This window comes from Platichthys flesus, chromosome 1, assembly GCF_949316205.1.
Source record: "Platichthys flesus chromosome 1, fPlaFle2.1, whole genome shotgun sequence".
NCBI classification, from domain to species: domain Eukaryota; kingdom Metazoa; phylum Chordata; class Actinopteri; order Pleuronectiformes; family Pleuronectidae; genus Platichthys; species Platichthys flesus.
Window position 1 is genome coordinate 2,012,976 of NC_084945.1, and position 26,235 is coordinate 2,039,210.

At 43.8% G+C, this 26,235-nt stretch overlaps 1 protein-coding gene across 1 annotated transcript; it reads left to right on the top strand.

Annotated features, from left to right (window-relative positions):
- The first annotated feature begins 247 nt into the window (after window positions 1–247).
- LOC133957310 (uncharacterized) lies at window positions 248–25,789 on the top strand. Its single transcript, XM_062392829.1, has 14 exons — window positions 248–398; window positions 809–946; window positions 1,047–1,161; window positions 1,520–1,715; window positions 1,947–3,798; window positions 5,492–5,665; window positions 6,203–6,376; window positions 6,713–6,934; window positions 8,351–8,420; window positions 11,351–13,272; window positions 17,250–17,423; window positions 22,858–23,034; window positions 23,418–23,591; window positions 24,352–25,789. The coding sequence occupies exons 2-14, from the start codon at window positions 816–818 to the stop codon at window positions 24,377–24,379; spliced, it is 5,409 nt and encodes a 1,802-aa protein (XP_062248813.1). The 5' UTR covers window positions 248–398; window positions 809–815; the 3' UTR covers window positions 24,380–25,789.
- The last annotated feature ends 446 nt before the right edge of the window (window positions 25,790–26,235 follow it).

Below are 26,235 nucleotides of genomic sequence, written 5' to 3' on the forward strand. Positions count from 1 at the left end.
CATGTGTTTGTGCCATAGAGCTCCATCCGCCGCTGGAAAAAGTCCCCAACAAATGCAGTGTTTCCTCCTGTGAGCGTCTGTTTCAGGAAGCACCACTCCACAGGACAACGTGTTGAGTTTCACGTTATAACATGAAACAGATCTTCCCTTTGTAGAGTGAAGAAAACTGTGATTCAAACAATTTAGATCAAACACACAAGTGGAAACATCACTATAATCATTTTTTATTTAATTTCCAAAGATGGATCCTTTCACCTGAGTCTTACACACTGGAGCTTTAACTGGTCTGTGAGCAACTCTCATATCTACTGTAAAGAGAGAGAGAGGAGGAGCATGAGAACAGGGAAGTGTCAGACTCCATTTTAAACTGGATGAGCAGAATGAAGGAAAGTGAGCAGGTGAGTGTGAACACAACTTTCTGAAGTTTTACTTTCTCACTCTCACACCTGCTGTTAACATCCGTCTGCTGATCACATGACTCTAAGTTTGCAGTTCACACCTGGTGACAAATGTAGTTTCATGTGATCGGATCCCAGAGACAGATGTGAACAGCAGCTGTGGAACAAAGAGCCTTCAAAGGACTAATTAACAGAGTTAACTCACAGTTTCATGTTTTATCTTCATCACATCTGTTCATCAAGTGTTTAATAACTGAACGTGTTTTCAGAATCATACGTTACAGTCACCTTAGCTGGTGTGTGTGTGTGTGTGTGTGTGTGTGTCTGTCCTCCCTTGGTATTTTTGGGTGTGTTTCTTGACGGACTTGTTTGTCCTGATTCCTTTGAGCTCACAGTGTTTTTCCTCTCAGACTGAAGATGAATGGTTATGAGGAGGAAGAGGAGGACAGAGCAGAGTCTCCAGGGTTCAGCTGTGTGTCTCTGAAGAGTGACCGGTCCATGGAACTTCCTCTAACCTTCAGTAAAGAACCTGGACCTTCACACACAAAGTATGAGACCTGCTACAAACATGTGAACCTCCAAACTGAATCCTCAGAGAATGAACCAGTGAATGATGTGTTCTGAACAAAAACATGTTTGTGTTTGCAGAGGTCAGGACCACAGACTGAGAGCAGAGTCTCCAGGGTCCAGCTGTCTGTCTCTGAAGAGTAACATGTCCATGGAACCTCCTATATTCTTCAGTAATGAACCTGGACCCTCACACACAGAGTAAGAGACTGTTTCTACTGTGACCTGCTCTGAAGAGGATTTAGTTTCCTCTAGTGTGGCCCCTGCATTAGGACACAGCTTCATTGAAGTTGGTGACTAATCTCTCAGAATCTCTCAAAGAGCTCAGACCTCCACCAAGAACCAACACACTCCTTATGAAACCACTTTGAAATCCACTAGAGACTTTGATTTGGATATGCACCAAATTCAACACACTCAAAAACATCCATCGACCCCCCCCCCCCGAACAACACACAAACATACTGGGTGAAAACAAATCCTCCATGACAGAGATAATGACAACCTGTGACTGTGACATGTGAGTTATCAGGAAATGTCTTCACAGGGAGAGGAAGAGGAGTCATGCTTCTGAGGAGGAGCAGTCGTCCCGCTGTGCTTCGTGTAAGGACGTCTTGAAGGATCCAGTCTCCACCAGCTGTGGACACTGGTTCTGCAGACAGTGCATCACCTCATACTGGGACCAGTCTGGTTCTTCAGGAGACTCCTCATGTCCCCAGTGTGGACAAAGATCCAGAACAGGAGCTGGAGGTCAGACAGCCGGTCAGAGCAGCACTGTACATGTGTCTGCTGATGTCTTCACTTCTGACAACAGCACATGTGGTTTTATTTTGTTCCTTCATACAGCATCAACATTTAACATCGTTAGAAAAGCACAAAGTTAAAAAGCTTTTATTTTCTGTAGTTTTTCTGTATCTGATGAAAACAATCAGCAGATTCTCAGATTCTCTGTCTCTGACATTGTTTCTTGTGTTTCAGCAGATCGTGGTCTGCAGGAGGTTTTAGATGAACATAAGCTCAGTGTGAGGAGGAGATGTGAACATGTGACTGAAGGAACTGATGAAACAGGAAGTAGAACCCTCCTCAACAGGATCTACACTGAGCTCTACATCACAGAGGGACAGAGTGAAGAGGTTAATACTCAACATGAGGTGAGGCAGCTTGAGACGGCTTCCAAGAGGAAGATCCTCCACGACACTCCCATCAAGGTCCACGACATCTTTACAGCCTCCACTGACCAGCAGAGCAGCATCAGAGTCGTCCTGACCAACGGCGTCGCTGGAGTTGGAAAAAACTTCTCGGTTCAGAAGTTCACTCTGGACTGGGCAGAGGGTTTAGAAAACCAGGATGTGGGTCTGCTGGCTGTGCTTTCGTTCAGGGAGCTGAACCTGGTGAAGGACCAGCAGCACAGTCTTCTCACGCTGCTCCATGTTTTCCATCCAGCGTTACAGAAGCTCGCGGCAGAGACGCTCGCTGTCTGTAAACCTTTGTTCATCTTTGACGGCCTGGATGAAAGCAGACCTTCTCTGGACTTCAACCACAGGGAGCTTGTGTCTGAGGTCACACAGAGGTCATCAGTCAACGTGCTGCTGACAAACCTCATCCGGGGGAATCTGCTTCCCTCGGCTCTCGTCTGGATGACCTCCAGACCTGCGGCGGCCAATCAGATCCCTCCTGCATGTGTTGACAGGGTCACAGAAGTACGAGGCTTCACTCACGCCCAGAAGGAGGAGTACTTCAGGAGGAGATTCAGTGATGAAGAGCTCTGCAGCAGAATCATCTCACACATCAAGACGTCCAGGAGCCTCCACATCATGTGTCAAATCCCAGTCTTCTGCTGGATCAGTGCTACAGTTCTGGAGCACATGTTGACCACAGACCAGAGAGGAGAGCTGCCCAAGACCCTGACTGACCTGTACTCACACTTCCTGCTGGTTCAGACAAAGAGGAAGAACAACAAGTACGTTGAGGGACATGAGACGACTCCACAGAAGCTGACGGAGGCTGACAGGGACGTTCTCCTGAAGCTGGGGAAGCTGGCACTTAAACATCTGGAGGAAGGAAACATCATTTTCTATCAAGAAGACCTGGAGCGGTATGGTCTTAATATCACAGAGGCCTCAGTGTACTCAGGAGTTTGTACTGAGATCTTCAGAAGAGAGTGTGTGATCTTCCAGAAATCAGTCTACTGCTTTGTTCATCTGAGCGTTCAGGAGTTTCTGGCTGCAGTTTACATGTTCCACTGTTACACCAAGAGGAACACAGAAGAACTCAACAACTTCTTGGGAACATATGGGGACACAGACAGTACCTTCTCCCTGGATGACCTCCTGATGAGAACCATGGAGAAATCCCTCACCAGTACAAGTGGTCATCTGGACCTGTTTGTTCGCTTCCTTCACGGCCTCAGTCTGGAGTCCAACCAGAGAGTCTTAGGAGGCCTGCTGGGTCAGACAGAGAACAATCCAGAGATCGTCCAGGGAGTTTTAGGAGACCTGCTGGGACGGACAGAGAACAATCCAGAGATCATCCAGAGAGTCATCAACAACCTGAAGGAGATGAAGAGTGGTGACATTTCTCCTGACAGAAGCATCAACATCTTCCACTGTCTGACTGAGATGAACGACCACTCAGTTCATCAGCAGATGCAACAGTTCCTGAAGTCAGAGAACAGATCGAAGGATAAACTCTCTGGAATCCATTGCTCAGCTCTGGCCTACATGCTGCAGATGTCAGAGGAGGTTCTGGATGAGTTGGACCTGGAGAAGTTCAACACATCAGACCAGGGTCGACTGAGACTGATTCCAGCTGTGAGGAACTGCAGGAAGGCTCGGTGAGTCCAGACATGATCAATAACATGTTCAATCAGTGGAGATGAGTCGTTCTTCAAATACACTCAGTGTTAAATGATTCTCATTGTTTGGGGCAGCTTTGTGTTGCAGTGGTCAGCACTTCCTCCACAAACCCAAAGACATTTAGATCGGAGTTAGGTTGATTGGAGACTGAAATGCAGTGTCAGCTGAGATTGGCTCCAGGCCCCTGAGACTGCTAAAGGATAAATGGCTACTGGCTAGAGTGCATATGCGTGTGCTATTGCGTGTTTGTGTGTATTTGTGTGTGTGTGTGTGTGTGTGTGTGTGTATAAACGTATCTATACATATTTGGTATGTATACATATTACATACCAAATTCAAGTGTGTAAAGGTCAACTTATTGCACTTTATATGTACAGGTTTGTGTTAACGCCGTTAATAACGCGTTTAACTGACAGCACTAGTATATTTGTTTCAAATGTGATAAATGGGGTGAAGTGAATCTCGACAGGGGTTTGCATGTTGGAGCGGGGTTCGGATTAATTGCGGACCTGAAAATCAGATGCCCTTTTTCAAAAAAGATGCATAAAAACGAGTCCACGCCTTTGTTACATCCAGACTTTATTATTATAATTCCTTATTTTTGTGCATATGATACAATAAGCATGAAACTATTAAATGGTGGCCCTTTAGCCATTCAATAAATTTGGTTATCAGAGGTCAAAGTGATGCCCAGAGTGAACAACAGTGGTTCAAAGTTGTGTACATGGTTGTTTTCACACCTTTTGTGTGAAGTTGAAGCCCCCTAGGAGACTGAGTTCCGGAAACATGTTGTAAGGGTTTGACGAAACACGTAGGCCGAACTGTAGTTCACAAATACCTGGTCCCGACATTATTATCAGGCTCCAGAAGTAAGTCGTTAAAGACTTTGCAGCTTATCCTTATGCCGCAGCATGTGTCCTGACAATAACCAGGAACAGAGAGCACATTTCTCCATTATTAGCTTCGCTTCACTGGATTCCGGTTAATAATGTGGAACCTTTATACCTCAAAGAGCTGATAGTACCTTATCAACCCACTAGAGCACTCCGCTTCCAGAATTTAGGCTTACTTTGTCCCCAAAGTCCCAAAGTAAAAGTAGAGTAGAATCCAGAGCTTGCAGCATCAAGCTCCTCTCCTGTGGAATAATCTCTCACTTACAGTTCAGGAGGAAGACACCATCTGTTCGTTTAAGCGTAGGATTAAAACCTTCCTTTAGGATAAAGCTCATAGTTAGAGCCAGTCTAGTCTTGGACTTGCTCTTAGTTATGCTGCTATAGATCTAGACACACAGAGCTTCTCTCTCCTCCTTCTTCTCTATTCTTATCACATCAAAAGGATGTATCTCATTAATACATTTTAATGACTTCACTTCTTCCCTGAAATTTGAAGTCACATTCCTCAAGCTCAAGGACACGTTTTTATATACTATTATTTAATTATATATCTATTTATTTTTCCAGCCAACCGCTAGCATAGTGTGAAGAGACAATAACTAAGTGTTTTGGATGAGAATCAGTGACTGTGTTCCTCTGTCAGTCTAAATGAACAATTGAACCAAATCTGAAAGGATTCTCTTGAGGAGTTTTTTACATGTTCATGAGGCAAAAAGGGGAGTTACCAGGGTGAGGGTCACATGATCACGTTTTGTGTGAATATTTTCTTTAATTACAGACTCAGTGGTTGTGAACTCTCAGAGACTCACTGTGAAGTCGTGGCCTCAGCTCTGAAGTCAGACCCCTCACATCTGAGAGAACTGGATCTGAGTAGAAACTACCTGCAGGATTCAGGAGTGAAGCTGCTGTGTTCTGGACTGGAGAGTCCAAACTGTCGACTGGAGACTCTGAGGTCCTTAAATCCTTCTTCACTTTTCAGATTTTCTTTCTCATTGGGTCATTATTTATTTAAATTGTCTCAGTTCTGCTCTGCTCACTGTCCCTCAGTCGTCTGTCACTCACCCAGCCTGTCAGTCACGTCCACCTCATCAACTCCATTCACCTGCACTCACCTGCTCCTGATCACTAAGAAAGTGTCAGTAAATAACATGTGGACTGAGGCCGAGCACTCGTCTTCCTCAGGTTTTCAAAATAAGACACATTCTTATTGAAACACGTTGGACAGTTGATAAGTATAGAAACAAACAGGAAGTGACTGTCAGGAGCCATCACTACTTTAAACAGTGTTTAATTACACAAACCTGCTCAGTGACCAACACACAGAGAAGAAGCTGATGAATGAAACAATGGTCCAACATGTCTGATCTGATATTCATCTTCAGGTCACAGACTGGACTGAGGTCAGCAGCATGTTGAGAGTCTGTGTTGACATGATGACGATCCATAACAACAGGAGGACACAATCTAATATTCATATTTTTTTATTCAGGTTGGAGAGCTGCAGACTGTCAGAGATCAGCTGTTCTTCTCTTTCTTCAGCTCTGAGGTCAAACCCCTCTCATCTGAGAGAACTGGATCTGACTAACAACAAGCTGCAGGACTCAGGAGTGAAGGAGCTGTGTGGTTTTCTACAGAGTCCAACCTGTCGACTGGAGACTCTGAGGTCAGTTCACTGACTGACTTTTGTACATCTCATATCTAATTTAACATAATTCCTCTTCATACATAACTTGAATCCATTCATTAATATGTGACATTTTAAATATTCAGCTACTTGTTTAAACACTGAGTTTAGTTCTGGATTTCCTAAACTGCTCTGCAGGACAGAGACCGGGTCCAAATAATCTATTTGTACTGAATCAGGACTCGTTTTTAGTCCAACATGTCTGATTTCATATTTATCTTCCATGTTATGAGTCTGTGCTGACATGAATATGTGTCTGTAATTTTCACACATTAACGCAGTTTAATTTACAGTTAAGCTTTATTCTTTATCCAGGTTGAAGGACTGCAGTCTGTCAGAGATCAGCTGTTCTTCTCTGGCTTCAGCTCTGAGGTCAAACCCCTCTCATCTGAGAGAACTGGATCTGAGGTTCAACGACCTGCAGGACTCAGGAGTGAAGAAGCTGCTTGATCTAAAGCAGTGTCCAACCTGTCGACTGGAGACTCTGAGGCTAGTAGATGGTTGGAGTCAGTCCACTCTGCTCTCATCCGTATTTTAGTCGTGTAAAGAAGAAAAGAAAATGATGAGGTGAAGAACTTTATCAGATTGAAAAAAAACTAAAATATTTTCACCCAATGAGAAGCTGAGGTTGTTTTTCTGTTCAAAGTTAATTTAATCATGTTATTTGTCAAATAGTGAAGTTTGACATGAACATAGTTTAATAACCTGCTTCACCTCATGACTCTGATGTAAAGTGGTGTGAGTCTGTGGGTGAAAGACGTTTAGAAACACAGAGATAATTGGTTTGGAGCCGGGAGCCTGCGGCTCTGCTTCACTGAGAAGATGAAACGTCTGGACTCATCAGATCTAATCAGTTCAATGACTTCATGAAAAACAGTTTGAAGATTTTTTGGTGATTTTCACTTTAAGGGAATATCCCTTTAAAGTGACATTTTACAATCCACAACGTGATCGACTGCAGAAGAATCATTTATATTCAGTCTCTGATCGTACTTCAAGCACAGACCTCAATACGTCCAGGACGGGATGTCATCACTTGTCACTGTCGGATGTCAAGATTGTGTTAACTCCGACAGGACGTTATAATGTTTTATCAATGATTGTTGATTATTCTGAGGATGATCTCATTCATTCATTTATTTGCTCTGTAAAGTCGCAGGTGATCTGACCTGAGTTTGAGTTTCTCACTTTCCATGTTCACTGTTTAACGGTAGAAGGTCAAAAATCTCAGCTTCGAATGATTTAATTCAACCACGAAATCCAGTTTGATCATCATGAAAATTTATTTTTCAAACCTCAGGTTGTTTTATTCACTTCTAAAATCTTGTTTCTGCTTTGTTTACATGAAACCCTTATTTTTTACATGAAAATAAACATTTTCCAATTCATTAAAAATCTCTGTCGGTCAGTTTCCCTCTGGTCCAAAGCAGCTCAATGATCATTGCAGACGGCCTCCTCCCGGGGCCTTGCTGCTCCACCAACTTCTCCCTCATCTCAGGAAGTTGTCCCTCGAGGTAGAAGAAATACACCTGGATCCGCTGGGAACAATACGAATGAAACAATTCAGTCTCAAATAATACGTCATCTTCCATGCACGTGATGGAAACTTTACTGGCGAGCCGTCTCTTGTTTCTGTACTTCCTGGTTTGGACGCTCCGTTCTCCTGCAGCAACAATTCCTGATTACCATAGGAATTTAGCAGGTGAACTGTTTTAGTTCTGGAAACATTCAATTATATGAATATAATATATATATATATATGTGGGTGTAGCAGTAGACCATGCCACTGCTCTCACCAAAGCAGCCAGAGAAAACCCATTCAGGTTTCAACATTTCATTTGATACCTGGTGCAAACATGAACTTAAATCAAGGAAGAGGTTCGTCAGAAATGTCAGTTCGTGGAGAACATTGGACTTGAAGTTCAGCAACACAGTTGTGTTCCTTCCCCGTAGTAAGCGGGAGAATTGGGCTGGGTTCAAAGTTGAACAGCGTTTCACTGTGACGTCGGGCATGTCAAGAACAGTGTGATACTTCAACCAGCGAGCAGCAGAGAGATGTGAGGTCTTCTGTTCTGTAAGAACAAGAGACACAGCATGAGGAACAAGGAGTGTCAAGTAAGAGTAGCCCACGATGTCTCGTTAGGGAAGGGAGGCTTTTTCACAGGCAGTCACTGCACGCAGGCAACCTGGAAGACCGGCCGCCACAGGGTAAAGTTTGACGGAGAAGTAGGTGATGAGGCTGATGGAGGACGGAAATCATGCAGTGGCCTTTTCATCCGCAGCCGGAACAAAAGGTTTGTCAGGGTTTGGGAGAGCCAGAGTGGGAGATTGCTGCAGTGTCTTGTTCAGTGTGACAAATCCTTTGTCAGCCTCTGGAGTCCAAACGATATGTTTGTGAGGAGTGAGTGATTTAGGGCACAGGGTGGCTAAAGGGGCTTCAAGAAGAGCAAAGTTAGGAATGAATTTCCTACAGAAAGAGCATTCGCGATGAATGACAGGAATTCTTTTCTTCGTCAAGGGTTTGGGTATGTTAACAATAGACTAGAATAGAACAAAATAGTGATAAAAGGAGAAGAAGAAGAATATATTGTGTTAGAAATATGGACAAAAGAAAGACAGTTTAACATCATAAACTAACTCATGCAGGAAACTAGGAATCAATAAACTCAAGCAGATACAAGGACAGATTAGGAATCATATCTTTTGCTGTGGGAATTTTAATTCACATAGAACATTGTGAGGAGGGAGAAAGACAGACACACATGGGGAGATAATAGAACAACTGTTGGAGGATATTAATTTAATATGTATTAATGACGGGAGATGGACAAGGATAGATGTACACACAGGTAACCCTTCAGCAATGGATTTGACACTGATATCAAGTGAGGTGGCATGGACATGTAAGTGGAAAATAACAAGTCTGGTGATATTTTATATTTGTCTTCTTGTTGATATGAACATAATGTGTCACATCTCATGTGTTTGTGCCATAGAACTCAAACCTCCGGTGGAAAAAGTCCCCAACAAATGCACTGTTTCCTCCTGTGAGCAGCTGTTTCAGGAAGCACCACTCCACAGGACAACATGCTGAGTTTCACGTTATAAGGTAAAACAGATCTTCACATTCTAAAGTAAAGAAAACTGTGATTCATTCAATTTAGATGAAACACACTAGTGAAAACATCACTATAATAATTTTTTATTTAATTTCCAAAGATGGATCCTTTCACCTGAGTCTTACACACTGGAGCTTTAACTGGTCTGTGAGCAACTCTCATATCTACTGTAAAGAGAGAGAGGAGGAGCCTGAGAACAGGGACGTGTCAGACTCCATTTTCACCTGGATGAGCAGAAGGAAGAAAAGTGAGCAGGTGAGTGTGAACACAACTTTCTAAAGTTTTACTGTCTCACTCTCACACCTGCTGTTAACATCTGGCTGCTGATCACATGACTCTAAGTTTGTCAGTTCACACCTGGTGACAGACGTGGTTGAATGTGATCGGATCCCAGAGACAGATGTGAACAGCAGCTGTGGAACAAAGAGACTTCAAAGGACTAATTAACAGAGTTAACTCACAGTTTCATGTTTTATCTTCATCTGTTCATAAGTGTTTAATAACAGAACGTGTTTTCAGAATCATACTTTACAGTCACCTGTGTGTGTGTGTGTGTGTGTCTGTATGTGTGTGTGTGAGTGTCCTTTATTGGTATTTTTAGGTGTGTTTCTTGACAGACTTGTTTGTCCTGATTCCTTTGAGCTCACAGTGTTTTTCCTCTCAGACTGAAGATGAGTGGTTATGAGGAGGAAGAGGACAGAGCAGAGTCTCCAGAGTTCAACTGTGTGTCTCTGAAGAGTGACATGTCCAAAGCATTTCCTCCATACTTCATTCATGAACTTAGACCCTCACACACAAAGTAAGAGACCTGCTACAAACATGTGAAGCTCCAAACTGAATCCTCAGAGAATGAACCAGTGAATGATGTGTTCTGAATAAAAACATGTTTGTGTTTGCAGAGGTCAGGACCACAGACTGAGAGCAGAGTCTCCAGCGTTCAACCGTGTGTCTCTGAAGAGTGACTGGTCCAAAGATCTTCCTGTAGACTTCCGTAATGAACCTGGGCCCTCACACACAGAGTAAGAGACCGTTTCTACTGTGACCTGCTCTGAAGAGGATCTAGTTTCCTCTAGTGTGGCCCCTGCATTAGGACACAGCTTCATTGAACTTGGTGACTAATCTCTCAAAATCACTCAAAGAGCTCAGACCTTCACCAAGAACCAACACGCTCCTTATGAAACCACTTTGAAATCCACTAGAGACTCATTTTGATTTGGATCTGCACAAAATTCCACACACTGGTAAACATCAGTCCTCTGAACAAGTCTGGGAAAGAGGACCCCCCCCCCCCATCCGATCTGGTTCACAGACCAAAACCTTCCACCAAGTTAACTGGTAATCTGTTGTTTTTTTATAATCCCACTAACGAACCAAACAACACACAAACACACTGGATGAAAACAAAACCTCCTTGACAGAAGTGATGACAACCTGTGACTGTGACATGTGAGTTATCAGGAAATGTCTTCACAGGGAGAGGAAGAGGAGTCATGTTTCTAAAGAGGAGGAGCAGTCGTCCTGCTGTGCTTCATGTCAGGACGTCCTGAAGGATCCAGTCTCCATCAGCTGTGGACACTGGTTCTGCAGACAGTGCATCACCTCATACTGGGACCAGTCTGGTTCTTCAGGAGACTCCTCCTGTCCCCAGTGTGGAGAAAGATCCAGAACAGGAGCTGGAGGTCAGACAGCCGGTCAGAGCAGCACTGTACATGTGTCTGCTGATGTCTTCACTTCTGACAACAGCACATGTGGTTTTATTTTGTTCCTTCATACAGCATCAACATTTAACATCGTTAGAAAAGCACAAAGTTAAAAAGCTTTTATTTTCTGTAGTTTTTCTGTATCTGATGAAAACAATCAGCAGATTCTCAGATTCTCTGTCTCTGACATTGTTTCTTGTCTTTCAGCAGATCGTGGTCTGCAGGAGGTTTCAGATGAACATAAGCTCAGTGTGAGGAGGAGATGTGAACATGTGACTGAAGGAAGTGATGAAACAGGAAGTAGAACCCTCCTCAACAGGATCTACACTGAGCTCTACATCACAGAGGGACAAAGTGAAGAGGTTAATACACATGAGATGAGGCAGCTTGAGACGACTTCAAAGATGAGGATCCTCCAGGACACTCCCATCAAGGTCCACGACATCTTTACAGCCTCCACTGACCAGCAGAGCAGCATCAGAGTCGTCCTGACCAACGGAGTCGCTGGCGTTGGAAAAACCTTCTCGGTGCAGAAGTTCACTCTGGACTGGGCAGAGGGTTTAGAAAACCAGGATGTGGGTCTGCTGACTGTGCTTTCGTTCAGGGAGCTGAACCTGGTGAAGGACCATCACAGTCTTCTCACGCTGCTCCATGTTTTCCATCCAGCGTTGCAGAAGCTCACGGCAGAGACGCTCACTGTCTGTAAACCTTTGTTCATCTTTGACGGCCTGGATGAAAGCAGACCTTCTCTGGACTTCAACCACAGGGAGCTTGTGTCTGAGGTCACACAGAGGTCATCAGTCAACGTGCTGCTGACAAACCTCATCCGGGGGAATCTGCTTCCCTCGGCTCTCGTCTGGATAACCTCCAGACCTGCGGCGGCCAATCAGATCCCTCCTGCATGTGTTGACAGGGTCACAGAAGTACGAGGCTTCACTGACGCCCAGAAGGAGGAGTACTTCAGGAGGAGATTCAGTGATGAAGAGCTGTGCAGCAGAATCATCTCACACATCAAGACGTCCAGAAGCCTCCACATCATGTGTCAAATCCCAGTCTTCTGCTGGATCAGTGCTACAGTTCTGGAGCACATGTTGACCACAGACCAGAGAGAAGAGCTGCCCAAGACCCTGACTGACCTGTACTCACACTTCCTGCTGGTTCAGACAAAGAGGAAGAACAACAAGTATGGTGAGGGACATGAGACAAGTCCACAGCAGCTGGCGGAGGCTGACAGGAATGTTCTCCTGAAGCTGGGGAGGCTGGCACTTCAACATCTGGAGGAAGGAAACATCATGTTCTACCAAGAAGACCTGGAGCGGTGTGGTCTTAATGTCACAGAGGCCTCAGTGTACTCAGGAGTTTGTACTGAGATCTTCAGAGAAGAGTTTGTGATGTTCCAGAAATCAGTCTACTGCTTTGTTCATCTGAGCGTTCAGGAGTTTCTTGCTGCAGTCTACATGTTCCACTGTTACACCGAGAGGAACACAGAAGAACTCAACAACTTCTTGGGAACATATGGGAACACAGGCAGTACGTTCTCCCTGGATGACCTCCTGAAGAGAACCATGGAGAAATCCCTCACCAGTACAAATGGTCATCTGGACCTGTTTGTTCGCTTCCTTCACGGCCTCAGTCTGGAGTCCAACCAGAGAGTCTTAGGAGGCCTGCTGGGTCGGACAGAGAACAATCCAAAGATCATCCAGAGAGTCTTAGGAGGCCTGCTGGGTCGGACAGAGAACAATCCAAAGATCATCCAGAGAGTCATCAACAACCTGAAGAAGATGCAGAGTGGTGACATTTCTCCTGACAGAAGCATCAACATCTTCCACTGTTTGACTGAGATGAACGACCACTCAGTTCATCAGCAGATGAAACAGTTCCTGACGTCAAAGAACAAATCAATGGAGAAACTCTCTAAGATCCACTGCTCAGCCCTGGCCTACATGCTGCAGATGTCAGAGGAGGTTCTGGATGAGTTGGACCTGAAGAAGTTCAACACATCAGAACAAGGTCGACTGAGACTGATCCCAGCTGTGAGGAACTGCAGGAAGGCTCGGTGAGTCCAGACATGATCAATAACATGTTCAATCAGTGGAGATGAGTCGTTCTTTAAATACACTCAGTGTTAAATGATTCTCATTGTTTTGGGGCAGCATGGTGTTGCAGTGGTCAACACTGTTAGTGCAGCCTTTCTGTGAGGAGGAGGTTTTCCTGGTGTCTGCAGGGTTTTCTCTTGGTTCTCCAGAGTTGAGTTGCAAAATGAATAGAAAATTCATGACATTGACAAGGTTAGAAATAATGATTTTTATTTGAAATACTAATTTTGTTCTTCAAACTTTGCTTTGGTCGCAGAATGCTCCATTTGCAGCAATTACAGCATTGCAGACCTTTGGCATTCCAGCTGTTAATTTGTTGAGGTAATCTGTAGAAATGTCAGTCCACGCTTCATGAAGCCCCTCCCACAAGTTGGATTGTCTTGATGGGCACTTCTTGTGTACCATACGGTCAAGCTGCTCCCACAACAGCTCAATGGGGTTGAGATCTGGTGACTGCGCTGGCCACTCCATTACAGACAGCTTACCAGCTTCCTGATTCTTACCTAAATAGTTCTTGCATAATGTGAAGGTGTGCTTTGGGTCATTGTCCTGTTGTAGGAGGAAATTGGCTCCAATCAAGCGCTGTCCACAGGGTATGGCATGGCGTTACAAAATGGAGTGATAGCCTTCCTTATTTAAAATCCCTTTTACCTTGTACAAATCTCCCACTTTACCAGCACCAAATCAGCCCAAGACCATCACATGACCTCCACCATGCTGGAAAGATGGCGTCAGGACTCTTCCAGCATCTTTTCACCTGTTCTGCCTCTCACAAATGTTCTTCTGTGTGATCCAAACACCTCAATCCTTCATTCGTCTTTCCATAACACTTACGGCCAGCATCCCGGAGTCGCCTCTTCACTGTAGACTTTGACTCTGGCGTTTTGCGGGACCATTTAAAGAAGCTGGCAGTTGAGGACCTGTGAGGCGTCTATTTCTCAAACTAGAGAATCTAATATACTTGTCTTCTAGTTGAGTTGTGCATGGGGCCTCCCACTTCTCTTTCTACTCTGGTCAGAGCCCGTTTGTGCTGTTCTCTGAAGGGAGTAGATCACACCGTTGTAAAACACATGTATTCATCTATGTGTATCTGTGTGTGTGTATCTGTCTGTATCTATCAATGTGTCTCTGTGTCTGTGTGGGTGTGTGTGTGTGTGTGTGTGTGAGAGAGCGAGAGAGCGAGAGAGAGAGAGAGAGAAAAAGAAGGGGGCGTGGCGATGACGCAGTCACGTGGTGACGTCACATCTAAGATGGTGGCCGATCATGATTCGTGGAATCAAGGCCTAAAAACTCTCAAAATGGCGAATTGACTACAAAACAAGATGGCGGAGCCGTTATGAATTTAGAGCCAGACTGGGAGGAGAGTGAGAGGAGGCGTGGCAATAATAGACTCAAAATGGTGGTTTAACTTGCGTTATTCAAAATGGAGTCTACGTTAATGACACCATGTGGCCATAGCTCACACTGGTGGTCACATGAATTACACAAAGGGATTTTCAGCCAAAGAGAATTCTTTGTCTCTGCTTTGGCGTTCGGCCGCATGGCTTCCAGATGTGTCCAGCCTCTCTGAATATAGATTTAACTATGTTACATGAACTGTATTCTAAATACAGATCGGATGTGTGTATAGGTCGGTTTAGAAGGAGAGAGAGAGAGAGAGAGAGAGAGTGCATATAAGGAGAGAGCAAAGCTCTTAAAAGCACCGTCAGAGACAAGTTACATTTACTTTACCACTCAGCACCCAAGTGGCGTTGTGTGCTGAGGTTTGACCGGTAAAGTCTCTTTAAAGTTGTTCAAACGGTCACAATGAGCTGGAGACGCTGCTCACGGCGCTTAAAAACTATGGCACAAGGCCGTAACCGGAAGTGGCGAATCGCCGCTAAAACACCGGAGACTCTGCGGTCTCATACAAAACAAATACATTCAAGTATTAAACAATACGCTACGTATTAGATTAACATCTGCCCAGACAATAAAGCCTCTTATTGTACCACCCTTGTGGTGTGCGTGCGCGTCGGGCCAGTGAATCACATGGTCTCTCAAGCGGTGCTCCGGAGCTTGGCCGCTGGACCGTACAAGCAGCGGATTTTCTCGTGCTGCCTCGACGGGATGAACGTCGTCCTTCTTCTTCAGGGATGTGGGGCTCGTGCTCCTCAGCGGAATGAATCTCGCGCTTCTGCAGGGGACGGCTGTGGAAGCCGTTTGTAGATCGTTGGTAAAAGAAAGTAAAGTTCGTGGGGAAAGTGAAACAGTCTGAGATTGTTCCGCATGCAATTTCCTGTTTGGTCTTCTCAAGTTAAAACAGCAAAAGTCCTTTTGAAAATAAAAACGTCGACTGAGATAAAAGAAAAATAATGAAATTAATTCAAATAAACGTCTTATCGCCTCCATTAGCTTGCTGAGTTGTGTAGTTCGGCCTCTGGAGGTCGAATGCACCTTGAGCAGTGGAGTGAAAGGGAAGAGTTAAGAGTTAGTTGCCTCTTTAAGCAACGGGAACCTCTGGTCAGACCTGTAAGGGCCTGGTGGGGACATCTGTGCTGGGGTGAAAAAGAGACTGTTAACCTAAAAGTTCTGGGACCTCAGCACTCTTATACCACCTGAGGACTTCCTTCTTCCTCAGGAAGTGGTCATAGGGTTCAGTTGGCTCTCAGCCAATGAGAATGTCAGGATTCTGACCTTAGTGGGCGGGGAGTCGACCTCAGTGGGCGTTTCAGGATCCTAGTGGGGGTCCATGAAGGACATCCGAGATTCTCCCCCACTGAGGCGAGGCTCCAGGCTGTCTGAGGAAGGTGTGAATTAAGACTGAAAACTGGCCAAACTGGTTTCAGCTTGGCCTAGCAGGCCCCAAGTATTTACAACCCACTGTTTGATGGTCCTCACTGAGGAGTCTCCCCAAACACATCTGAAAACTGTACTGAAAAGCTTTAATTAAAATGTTCCTCTTTCACATCTTTACTCAAAAGTCTGAAAGAAATATATAGATAATAAATCTAAATCCATCTTAACAATTGAACAGTTTTAGAATCACTTTCTTCCCCCACTTTGTTTCTCAACTTTCTCCGGCTCAGTTGTCTGTTTCTCTTCCCTTGTTTTCTCTACCTGTATCGCTATTTTTCTTTTTCTTTCTACCGTCTTTTCATGTGTAACTTGCCTCTAACTCTGTCATCTGTCTGCACTGTAGAACCGATGTTACAGTGCATTCCAGGCAATGTAAACCGCCTTGAATGCACTGACTTGATTGGGTAGTATCACGTGGGAAGGCTTAAGTCACATTGAATTGGTCTGTGTGTTTCCTTATCCGCTAAACCACTACCGTAAAGACTACAAAAGCTGCGCCGGTTAAAAATAGTAAAGTTAAAATACAGCTTTTTAAATAATGATTTAATTATTTTCCTGACACAAAAGGGTGAATGAATAAAAACAAAATAAACAAACATCGGTGTCGGCCAAGAATTTCCATATTGGTGCATCCCTACTTTAAACTGAAGAAGCAGAACTGGAAATATGGTTGATTCTTCTTTCTTATCAAACTAGAATTACTACCCTGGTACCACCGACCAGTGTAGTGTCAGTCCCTCCAGGTTCCTGACATGTTGCATTCACAATGATATGAGGTCACTGTAACCTTTGATCTGTGAACACTGAAATCGAATCAGTTTGTCTTTGAGTCCAACTGGTCAAAATGTGAAGAAATCCCCCAAAGGCAGACTTGAGACATCATCTTCAAGAGGTCAGAAAGATGTTGGGTGAGCTTGACCTTTGACCTTTGACCACCTGAGTCTAATGAGTTCCTCCGTCTGTCTAATTGAACGCTTGAACCAAATCTGGATTCATGAGGCAAAAAGGGGATTTACCAGGGTGAGGGTCACGTGATCACGTTTTGTATGAATGTTGTGTTCTCCCATTCTATTCTAACAGATATTTTCTTTAATTACAGACTCTGTGCTTGTCGACTCTCAGAGACTCACTGTGAAGTTGTGGCCTCAGCTCTGAAGTCAGACCCCTCACATCTGAGAGAACTGGATCTGAGTAACAACAACCTGCAGGACTCAGGAGTGAAGCTGCTGTGTTCTGGACTGGAGAGTCCAAACTGTCGACTGGAGACTCTGAGGTCCTTAAATCCTTCTTCACTTTTCAGACTTTCTTTCTTATTGGGTCATTATTTATTTAAATTGTCTCAGTTCTGCTCTGCTCACTGTCCCTCAGTCATCTGTCACTCACCCAGCCTGTCAGTCACGTCCAACTCATCAACTTCATTCAACTGCACTCACCTGCTCCTGATCACTAAGAAAGTGTCAGTAAATAACATGTGGACTGAGGCCGAGCACTCGTCCTCCTCAGGTTTTCAAAATAAGACTCATTCTTATTCAAACATGTTTGACAGTTGATAAGTATAGAAACAAACAGGAAGTGACTGTCAGGAGCCATCCCTCCTTTATCAATCAATCAATCAAATTTTATTTGTATAGCCCATATTCACAAATTACAATTCATCTCATAGGGCTTTAACAGGGTGTGACATCCTCTGTCCTTAACCCTCAGCAAGAGTAAGGAAAAACTACAAAAAACCCTTTTTAACAGGGTAAAAATATGTAGAAACCTCAGAGAGAGCCACATGTGAGGGATCCCTCTCCCAGGACGGACAGAAGTGCAATAGATGCCACGTGCAGGAGAACATCATCAATAATCAAAGTCTCTAGCAGCATTGATGAAGCACAGTCCATGCTCAGCAACCATCTAGACCACGATCCACCATCCAGACCAGACGCCACTTCAGTCCTCAGTCACCGTCCACCGCCGCCCACCAGGAGGACCCATCACAAGCCACCACTGCGGTCCTGGTCCACCGCCCGTGCCCAATGCCAACGCGACACAGGGTCCGCCACCAGCACCACGATCAGCCCACATGACTCAGAATCCGCCACACTGGATCCAACACCGCGACCCCCGGTGCGCGATCCACAAACCGTAATCCATGGTGCGGCCACAGAGGCCCTAGATCTGCGGGTGATAAAGCAAAGGGATTCCGGGGAAGGGGGATAGGGATGGAGAAGAGGAAGGAGAAGCTGGAAAGAGAAGCTCCGTGTGTCATGTGTCATAAAATAGAACAAGTAACGTTCTGGCGCACTAATTAGCTCTAACTATAAGCTTTATCAAAAAGGAAGGTTTTGAGCCTACTTTTAAACGAACAGATGGTGACTGCCTCCCGAACTGAAAGTGGTAGATTATTCCACAGCCGAGGGGCTTGATGGCTAAAAGCTCTGGCTCCTACTCTACTTTTAGAGAATTTAGGGACGACAAGTAGGCTTGAATTCTGGGAGCGGAGTGCTCTAGTGGGTTTATAAGGTATTAACAGCTCTTTAAGGTATAAAGGCGCTATATTATTAAGGGCCTTGAAGGTGAGGAGGAGAATTTTAAATTCTATTCTAGATTTAACTGGAAGCCAGTGTAGCGATGCTAATATTGGAGAAATGTGCTCTCTTCTCTTTGTTCTCGTCAGGACACGTGCTGCAGCATTTTGGACAAGCTGTAGAGTCTTTAACGACTTCCTGCTGGAGCCTGATAATAATGAATTACAATAGTCCAGTCTCGACGTAACAAAGGCGTGGACTAGTTTTTCTGCATCTTTTTGTGAAAGGACATGTCTAATTTTTGAAATATTACGCAAGTGGAAAAAAGCGGTCGTAGAAATTTGTTTTAAGTGACTATTAAAGGATAAATCAGGATCGAAGATCATTCCCAAGTTCCTGACTGTTTCATTGGAAGCAAGGGCAATGTCGTCTAGCGCAGCTATATCATTAGATAATGCATCTCTAAGGTGTTTGGGGCCAAGTATTATAACCTCTGTTTTGTCTGAGTTTAATAAGAGAAAATTGCGGGTCATCCAGGTTTTTATGTCCTTGAGACATGTTCGAAGTTTAGTTAATTGATTACTTTGTTCAGGTTTTATTGACAAATATAACTGGGTGTCATCCGCATAGCAGTGGAAATTTACCGAGTGTGTCCTGATAATGTTTCCTAGTGGAAGCATATATAATGAGAATAAAATTGGGCCGAGCACAGAGCCCTGTGGAACACCATGATTAACTTTGGTGCGCACAGATGACTCATCATTAATTTGCACAAATTGGGAGCGATCAGAAAAATACGATTTAAACCAGTTAAGGGCGGTTCCATTAATGTTAATTAACTGTTTTAGTCTTTGTAATAAAATTTGATGGTCAATTGTGTCGAATGCTGCACTGAGATCTAACAGAACGAGGACAGACACAAGTCCCTGATCTGAGGCTATTAAAAGGTCATTAGTGACTTTTGCCAAGGCTGTCTCTGTACTGTGATTGGCTCTAAACCCCGATTGAAAGTCTTCATATATATTATTTTCCTGGAGAAACTCACACAGCTGATTGGCTACCACTTTTTCTAAGATTTTAGAAATGAAGGAGAGGTTAGATATTGGTCTGTAATTGGCTAAAACCTCTGGGTCTAGGGTGGGTTTTTTGAGTAGGGGTTTGATGACAGCTATTTTAAAAGACTGTGGTACATAACCTGATGATAATGACAGATTGATAATGTTAAGTAACGAACTATCAATTAGGGGCAGAATGTCTTTAAGTAAGTTGGTAGGAATGGGATCTAAGATACAGGTTGTTGGTTTAGAACCTGAGATTAATTTGGTAAACTGATCACGGGTGATCAGAGAGAAGCTGTCTAAGTAATGGGTAGGATTCTCAGCCGTTTCTGAGATCTCTGTTGTTGGGAGGGTATTAGTGCCAATTGAGGGCAGGAGATGGTTGATTTTATTTCTAATAGTTTGAATTTTATCATTAAAAAAGGTCATAAAGATATTGCTCTTCAGGGATGGAGGAATACTGGGTTCGGTGGAGGTGTGACTCTCTGTCAGCCTGGCTACAGTGCAGAAGAGAAACCTGGGGTTATTTTTATTCTCTTCTATTAGTTTTGAATAGTAGGCGGCTCTTACTTTGTGGAGAGCCTTTTTATATTCTTTAACACTATTCTTCCAGTCTATGAGGTTTTCAACATTGTTGCTGGAGCGCCACTTCCTTTCTAGTTTTCTTGATAATTGTTTTAACTCATTTGTCTGGGAATTATACCACGGAGCTAATTTACTATGTTTGACATTTTTCTTTTTTAGAGGCGCTATTGAGTCTAATGTTAATCGTAATGAGTCTGCAGAGCTATCGACGAGGTGGTCGATCTCAATGGAGCTCAGGGTTTTAAAGAATTTGTTGTTTATATCTACTGCTAATACGGGTTTAAATGTAATTGGGATTATTTCCTTAAATTTAGCTACAGCACTATCAGGTAGACATCTAGAAAATGAATTTTTTATTAGTGGCATATATTCAGTTATTGAAAAATCAAAGGTTATTAAATTATGGTCTGATAGAACTGGATTGCGCGGAAGTACTGTTAAATTTTCAATTGCGACACCGTACGATAATACAAGGTCAAGTGTGTGGTTACCACAATGAGTAGGTTTGTGCACACACTGACTGAAACCAATAGAGTCTAGTATTGAAATAAATGCTACGCTAAGGCAATCTTTATTATTATCAACATGAATATTTAAGTCACCAACAATAATAATTTTATCGGTCTTTAGGACCAAGTTTGATAAAAACTCAGGGAATTCCTTTAAAAATTCAGTATAAGCCCTGGGAGCACGGTAAACTACGGCAAATATGATTGGCTGTTGGTGGTTCCTGGATTGGCGTGGAAGACTAAGAACCAGACATTCAAATGACTTGTAGCTGAGTTTAGGTTTAGGATTAATTGATAGACTGGAGTTAAAAAATAGCAGCAACTCCACCTCCTCGCCCAATTTCTCTAGGAACCTGTGAATTGATATGACTGGGGGGAGTAGATTCATTTAGACTGACATAATCATCAGGATGCAGCCACGTCTCAGTGAGGGACAATAAATCTATGTTGTAATCAGAGACTATTTCATTAACTAAAAGAGCCTTTTTTTCCAGTGATCTAATGTTTAAAAGACCACATTTAAAAGTCTGGGTTTCCTGTATTGTTTCAGAGGTTGTTTTAATTTGTATTAAATTTTTGTGTGGAGTTCTCGCTCTATTATTGTTTAATTTCAATAATTTAATCGGACGGTGAACAGACACAATCTCTATGGGGTTTTGTGACTGATCCAGAGGGAGCGCAGAGAAGTGTTTAGCACTGCAGCTCTGATTCCTGGTCCCAACTATGGGTTGTCATGTTATAGACTTAGTAATATTCCTAGATAAGAGAGCTGCTCCATCCCAAGTGGGATGAACGCCGTCTCTCCTAACAAGACCAGGTTTTCTCAAAAAAGTTAGCCAATTATCTATAAAGCCCACGCCGTTTACAGGACACCACCTCGACAGCCAGCGGTTAAAAGACAACATGCGGCTAAACATGTCATCACCTGTTGTATTAGGGAGCGGGCCAGAGAAAACTACTGTGTCCGACACCGTTTTAGCAAAAGCACACACCGACTCAACATTCAATTTAGTGACCTCCGACATACGAAGCCGGGAGTCGTTGCTGCCGACGTGAATTACGATTTTATTGTATTTACCTTTTTTAGATTTGGCCATTAACTTAAGTTTAGATTCGATGTCGCCGGCTCTGGCCCCTGGGATACAATTAACTATGGTCGCTGGTGTCGCTAACCTGACGTTTCTCAGAACCGAGTCGCCAATAATCAGAGTTTGTTCATCAGCGGGTGCCTCGCTGAGTGGAGAGAATCTTTTTGAAACGTGAGCTGGTGGCTCTTTAATCGTGGGCTTTCTAAGACTAGCACTATGCCCCCTCTGGAACGTCACCCATCTGCCCTGGGCTCCCGGCTGCACGGGACTAGTCTGGGGACTGCTCGTTAAGGCTAAGCTACGTGCTAAGCTAGGTGGCTCCGCGGCTAGCGGGAGCCGGCTAACTACAGCTAACGGAGTTTCTAAGCTGCTGAGCCGAGCTTCTAAGTCGCTAAGCCGAGCCTCCATCGCTATCAACACACTACATTTATTACATGTACCACTACTGTTAAGGGAGGCAGAGGAGTAGGTAAACATTAGACACTCGGAGCAAGAGAGAGCAGTAGAGCAACAGGGAGAGAGAGAAGACATCGCTGCTATATAGCTACGAAGGTGAGCTCAGACAGAACACAGAATCACTAAGCACGATAGAATAAGGGTTGGTATGTGCGAGTGTTTAACTACAGACCGGTGATTTTAGCCGTAGTGCTACAGGGAAACAGTTGTGTTTAGCAGCGGAGCTAATTCGCAGAGCGACCACCACCAGTGGCAAGAAAACAGGAAATGACGCAGCACGCTTACCGTAAAAGTGTTTAATTACACAAACCTGCTCAGTGACCAACACACAGAGAAGAAGGTGATGAATGAAACAATGGTCCAACTTGTCTGATCTGATATTTATCTTCAGGTCACAGACTGGACTGAGGTCAGCAGCATGTTGAGAGTTTGTGTTGACATGATGACGATCCACAACAACAGGAGGACACATTCTAATATTCATATTTCTTTAGCAAGGTTGAGGGGATGCGGTCTGTCAGATATCAGCTGTTCCTCTCTGGCTTCAGCTCTGAGGTCAAACCCCTCTCATCTGAGAGAACTGGATCTGAGAGGAAATCACAACCTGCAGGACTCAGCAGTGAAGGAGCTGTGTGGTTTTCTACAGAGTCCAACCTGTCGACTGGAGACTCTGAGGTCAGTTCACTGACTGACTGTTATAGATCTCAAGTCTATAATACAGTGTTTATACCCAATTGATCTCACTTAATTCTTATTTAACATAATTCCTCTTCATACATAACTTGAATCAATTCATTAATTAATTTGTGACATTTTAAATATTCAGCTACTTGTTAAAACACATCTGAGTTCAGTTCTGGATTTCCTAAACTGATCTGCAGGACAGAGACTGGGTCCAAATAATATATTTTTACTGAATCAGGACTCGTTTATAGTCCAACATGTCTGATTTCATATTTATCTTCCATGTTATGAGTCTTAGCTGACATGAATATTTGTATGTCATTTTCACACATGAGCTCAGTTTAATTTACAGTTAAGCTTTATTCTTTATCCAGGTTGAGGTACTGCAGTCTGTCAGAGATCAGCTGTTCTTCTCTGGCTTCAGCTCTGAGGTCAAACCCCTCTCATCTGAGAGAACTGGATCTGAGTAACAACAACCTGCAGGACTCAGGAGTGAAGGAGCTGCTTGATCTAAAGAAGAGTCCAACCTGTCGACTGGAGACTCTGAGGTCAGTAGATGGTTGGAGTCAGTCCACGCTGCTTTTAGTATTTTACTAAACATAGTCAGTATCACAGATTCAGGGTCAGTGCTACAAAGCAGGATTTGCGAGTCCTCAGAGACACTGTGTGTCCTCAGAGTCAGTATCTGTCCTTACAGACAGTGAGTTTGTGCGTATCCTCAGGGTCAGTATGTGTTCTGAGAGACAGTGTGTGTCCTCATAGTCATAGGGACAGTGTGTGTCCTCAGAGTCAGTGTGTGTCTTCAGAGTCAGTGTGTGTCCTCAGAGACAGTGTGTGTCCTCAGAGACAGGCAGACAGTGTGTGTCAAACTAAAGCTCATTATCAATTGTCACCAGGGGGCGCTGTAGCTTACACATTAACACAATCCCAGATGATGTTAAGCAGCTGTTACTGAGTTTCTTTTATTCTGGATCATGTCTCCTCTGATTTGTATTATAGAACAGTTTGAAGTTTGCAGTAAACCCTGTCCCTTTTATGTGGACGTGCTGACACAGTGAAACATGGCTTCACCTGTAACAGCAGTAAATCCACCTCTCAGGTGTCCACTCTGCACTTTGACATGCAGAGGACACACACTGAGCTCTTAGCGTGTTCATTCCAACACGTGAACATGAAGCAGAGAGGAAGCTGCTCCACCTCTGAACAGGACTGAAGTCCCTGCTGCTCTTTCTACTGGATGAGCTGCATCACTGACTCACAGCTGATGAAGTGAGTCTCTGTGACACTGATGTCTTCTTCTCTCAACAGGTGGGAGGGGAGATCTTCGTGGAGCTGAGTGTGAAGAGGACAGTGTGTGTGGACGGAGGCTGAGCTGTGTCCTGAGGATCCAGAGGCTGAAGCAGCAGCAGCTTGTGTGTAGAGCGGCTCTGAATGGGCCTTGTTGCTGGGAGGCAGAGTGGAGACAGAGCTCCAGAGGAATCAGAGGAGGTGAGCTGCTCTGAGATATATATATATATATTCACCCAAATCTTACACACTGGACCTTGACTCCACGGAGAAACAACAAAAAGACGAACCTGGATCATCTGTCCAAAAATCCAAGAGGATTCTCCCTACCCTGTCTAGTGCCCCTGAGCAAGGCACCTTACTCCCCCAACATCTACTCCCCGGGCGCCATACATGGTCGCTCACTGCTCTGTGTGTCCTGCACCAGATGGGTCAAAAGCAGAGATTAAATTTCCCTACCTGCATGAGTGTGCCTGTGTATGTGTTTGGGACAAATAAATGCATTTTAATCTTAATCTTTAATTGCTTTAATTGGTCATGAAGACTAGAACAGTTGTTATATATATACCAGGTAAACCCAATACTTGTAAAGAATACAATGATGTCAAAGTCACTATCATTTTCTATTCTACTGTTTGGAACTGTTATTTGTGACCTACAGTTCGGCCTACATGTGTAGTTCAAGCCGTGAGCACATGGTCTTTGTTCTAGAGCCAAACCAGAGCCTCCAGAGCTCAGTCTCCCGGCTTCAACGTCACACAGATTTGTGGAATATAACCAGTGACACAAGTTTCAACCACTATTGGTCACTCTGGGCCCCATGACCCATGAGGTCACCAGTCCAATTTAAGCCCAATTCTCCCCCTCTTCTTCCTCTTTTCATGCAACCCCCGAGAGGAGCCCACCTCTCTTTCTGCTCCACTTCAATGGAGGAGAGGTGCAGCGTGCAGCTCACCTCACCAAGGAAACCTCCTCCCAATCCAAGCTCTACCAACCTTCAACACAGCAAGATGACTTCACTGGACTTTGAACTGCACATCAACCTTTTTTCCCTTTTCATGGACGGGTAACACCACTGGGTTTAATAATTATACAAGGCTAAGCACAGACTTTTTATTCAATTTCGGTTGATGTTTATAAGTTTGATTCGTGTTGCTGTGATACTTTATGTTATGCTCTTCACAGTCTTTCTAATGCATCTAGTAACTTTCTCTAATTTGGCATCAACACACGCACACATCTGTCTGACCCCCGCCACATGTCGTAAACATATGGGGGGATGGTTTATTGCCTTCATAGGGACCAGCTGCCATTTTGAAGGCAAACTCACCCACACACACACATGCATCCTCGCATAAACATATTCATATAGTACGGAGCCCCCCAGGGGACACAAAAAAAAAAAAGCAGAATGAAAAAAAAAAAAAAAGAATGTTGCATAAGTGTGATTTTGCCAACCTCTACACTGTCAAGAACTCTATATCCTTCAACTTGGCTAACTATCTATATGGTAATTTTGCTTATAGTTATTGATTTAATTGTTAATCAGAGTAGTTAGTGCTTTCATGAGACTTAATCAATAAATTGGCTTTCTTTTCCTTTCCTTTTATCGGTGTTGCCCTGAGGTAACTTTAATTAATTAAAGTAATTTAATAGGGATGCACCGATATGGAAATTCTTGTCCGATACCGATATTTAAAACAACAATCTGGCCGATTGCCGTTACCGATATTTGTCGATTTTGTTTTTGTTATTCATTCACCCTTTTGTGTCAGAAAAATATTAAATAATTATTTAAAAAGCACTATTTTAAATTATTTCAGCCCTTTATCAGTCTTATCTTTAATGAGCACAAATTCAATCAGATTTATGAAACAGTCTTTGGTTTAACTAAATTTTATTTAC

Bases quoted from the DNA above. Each gene is read 5' to 3' on its own strand.
- LOC133957310 (XM_062392829.1), top strand. From the start codon at position 816: ATGAATGGTTATGAGGAGGAAGAGGAGGACAGAGCAGAGTCTCCAGGG. The intron at 1,162-1,519 runs ACAGAGTAAGAG...CACAGGGAGAGG, and splicing joins ATGAACCTGGACCCTCACAC to AAGAGGAGTCATGCTTCTGA. The intron at 1,716-1,946 runs GTCAGACAGCCG...GTGTTTCAGCAG, and splicing joins ATCCAGAACAGGAGCTGGAG to ATCGTGGTCTGCAGGAGGTT.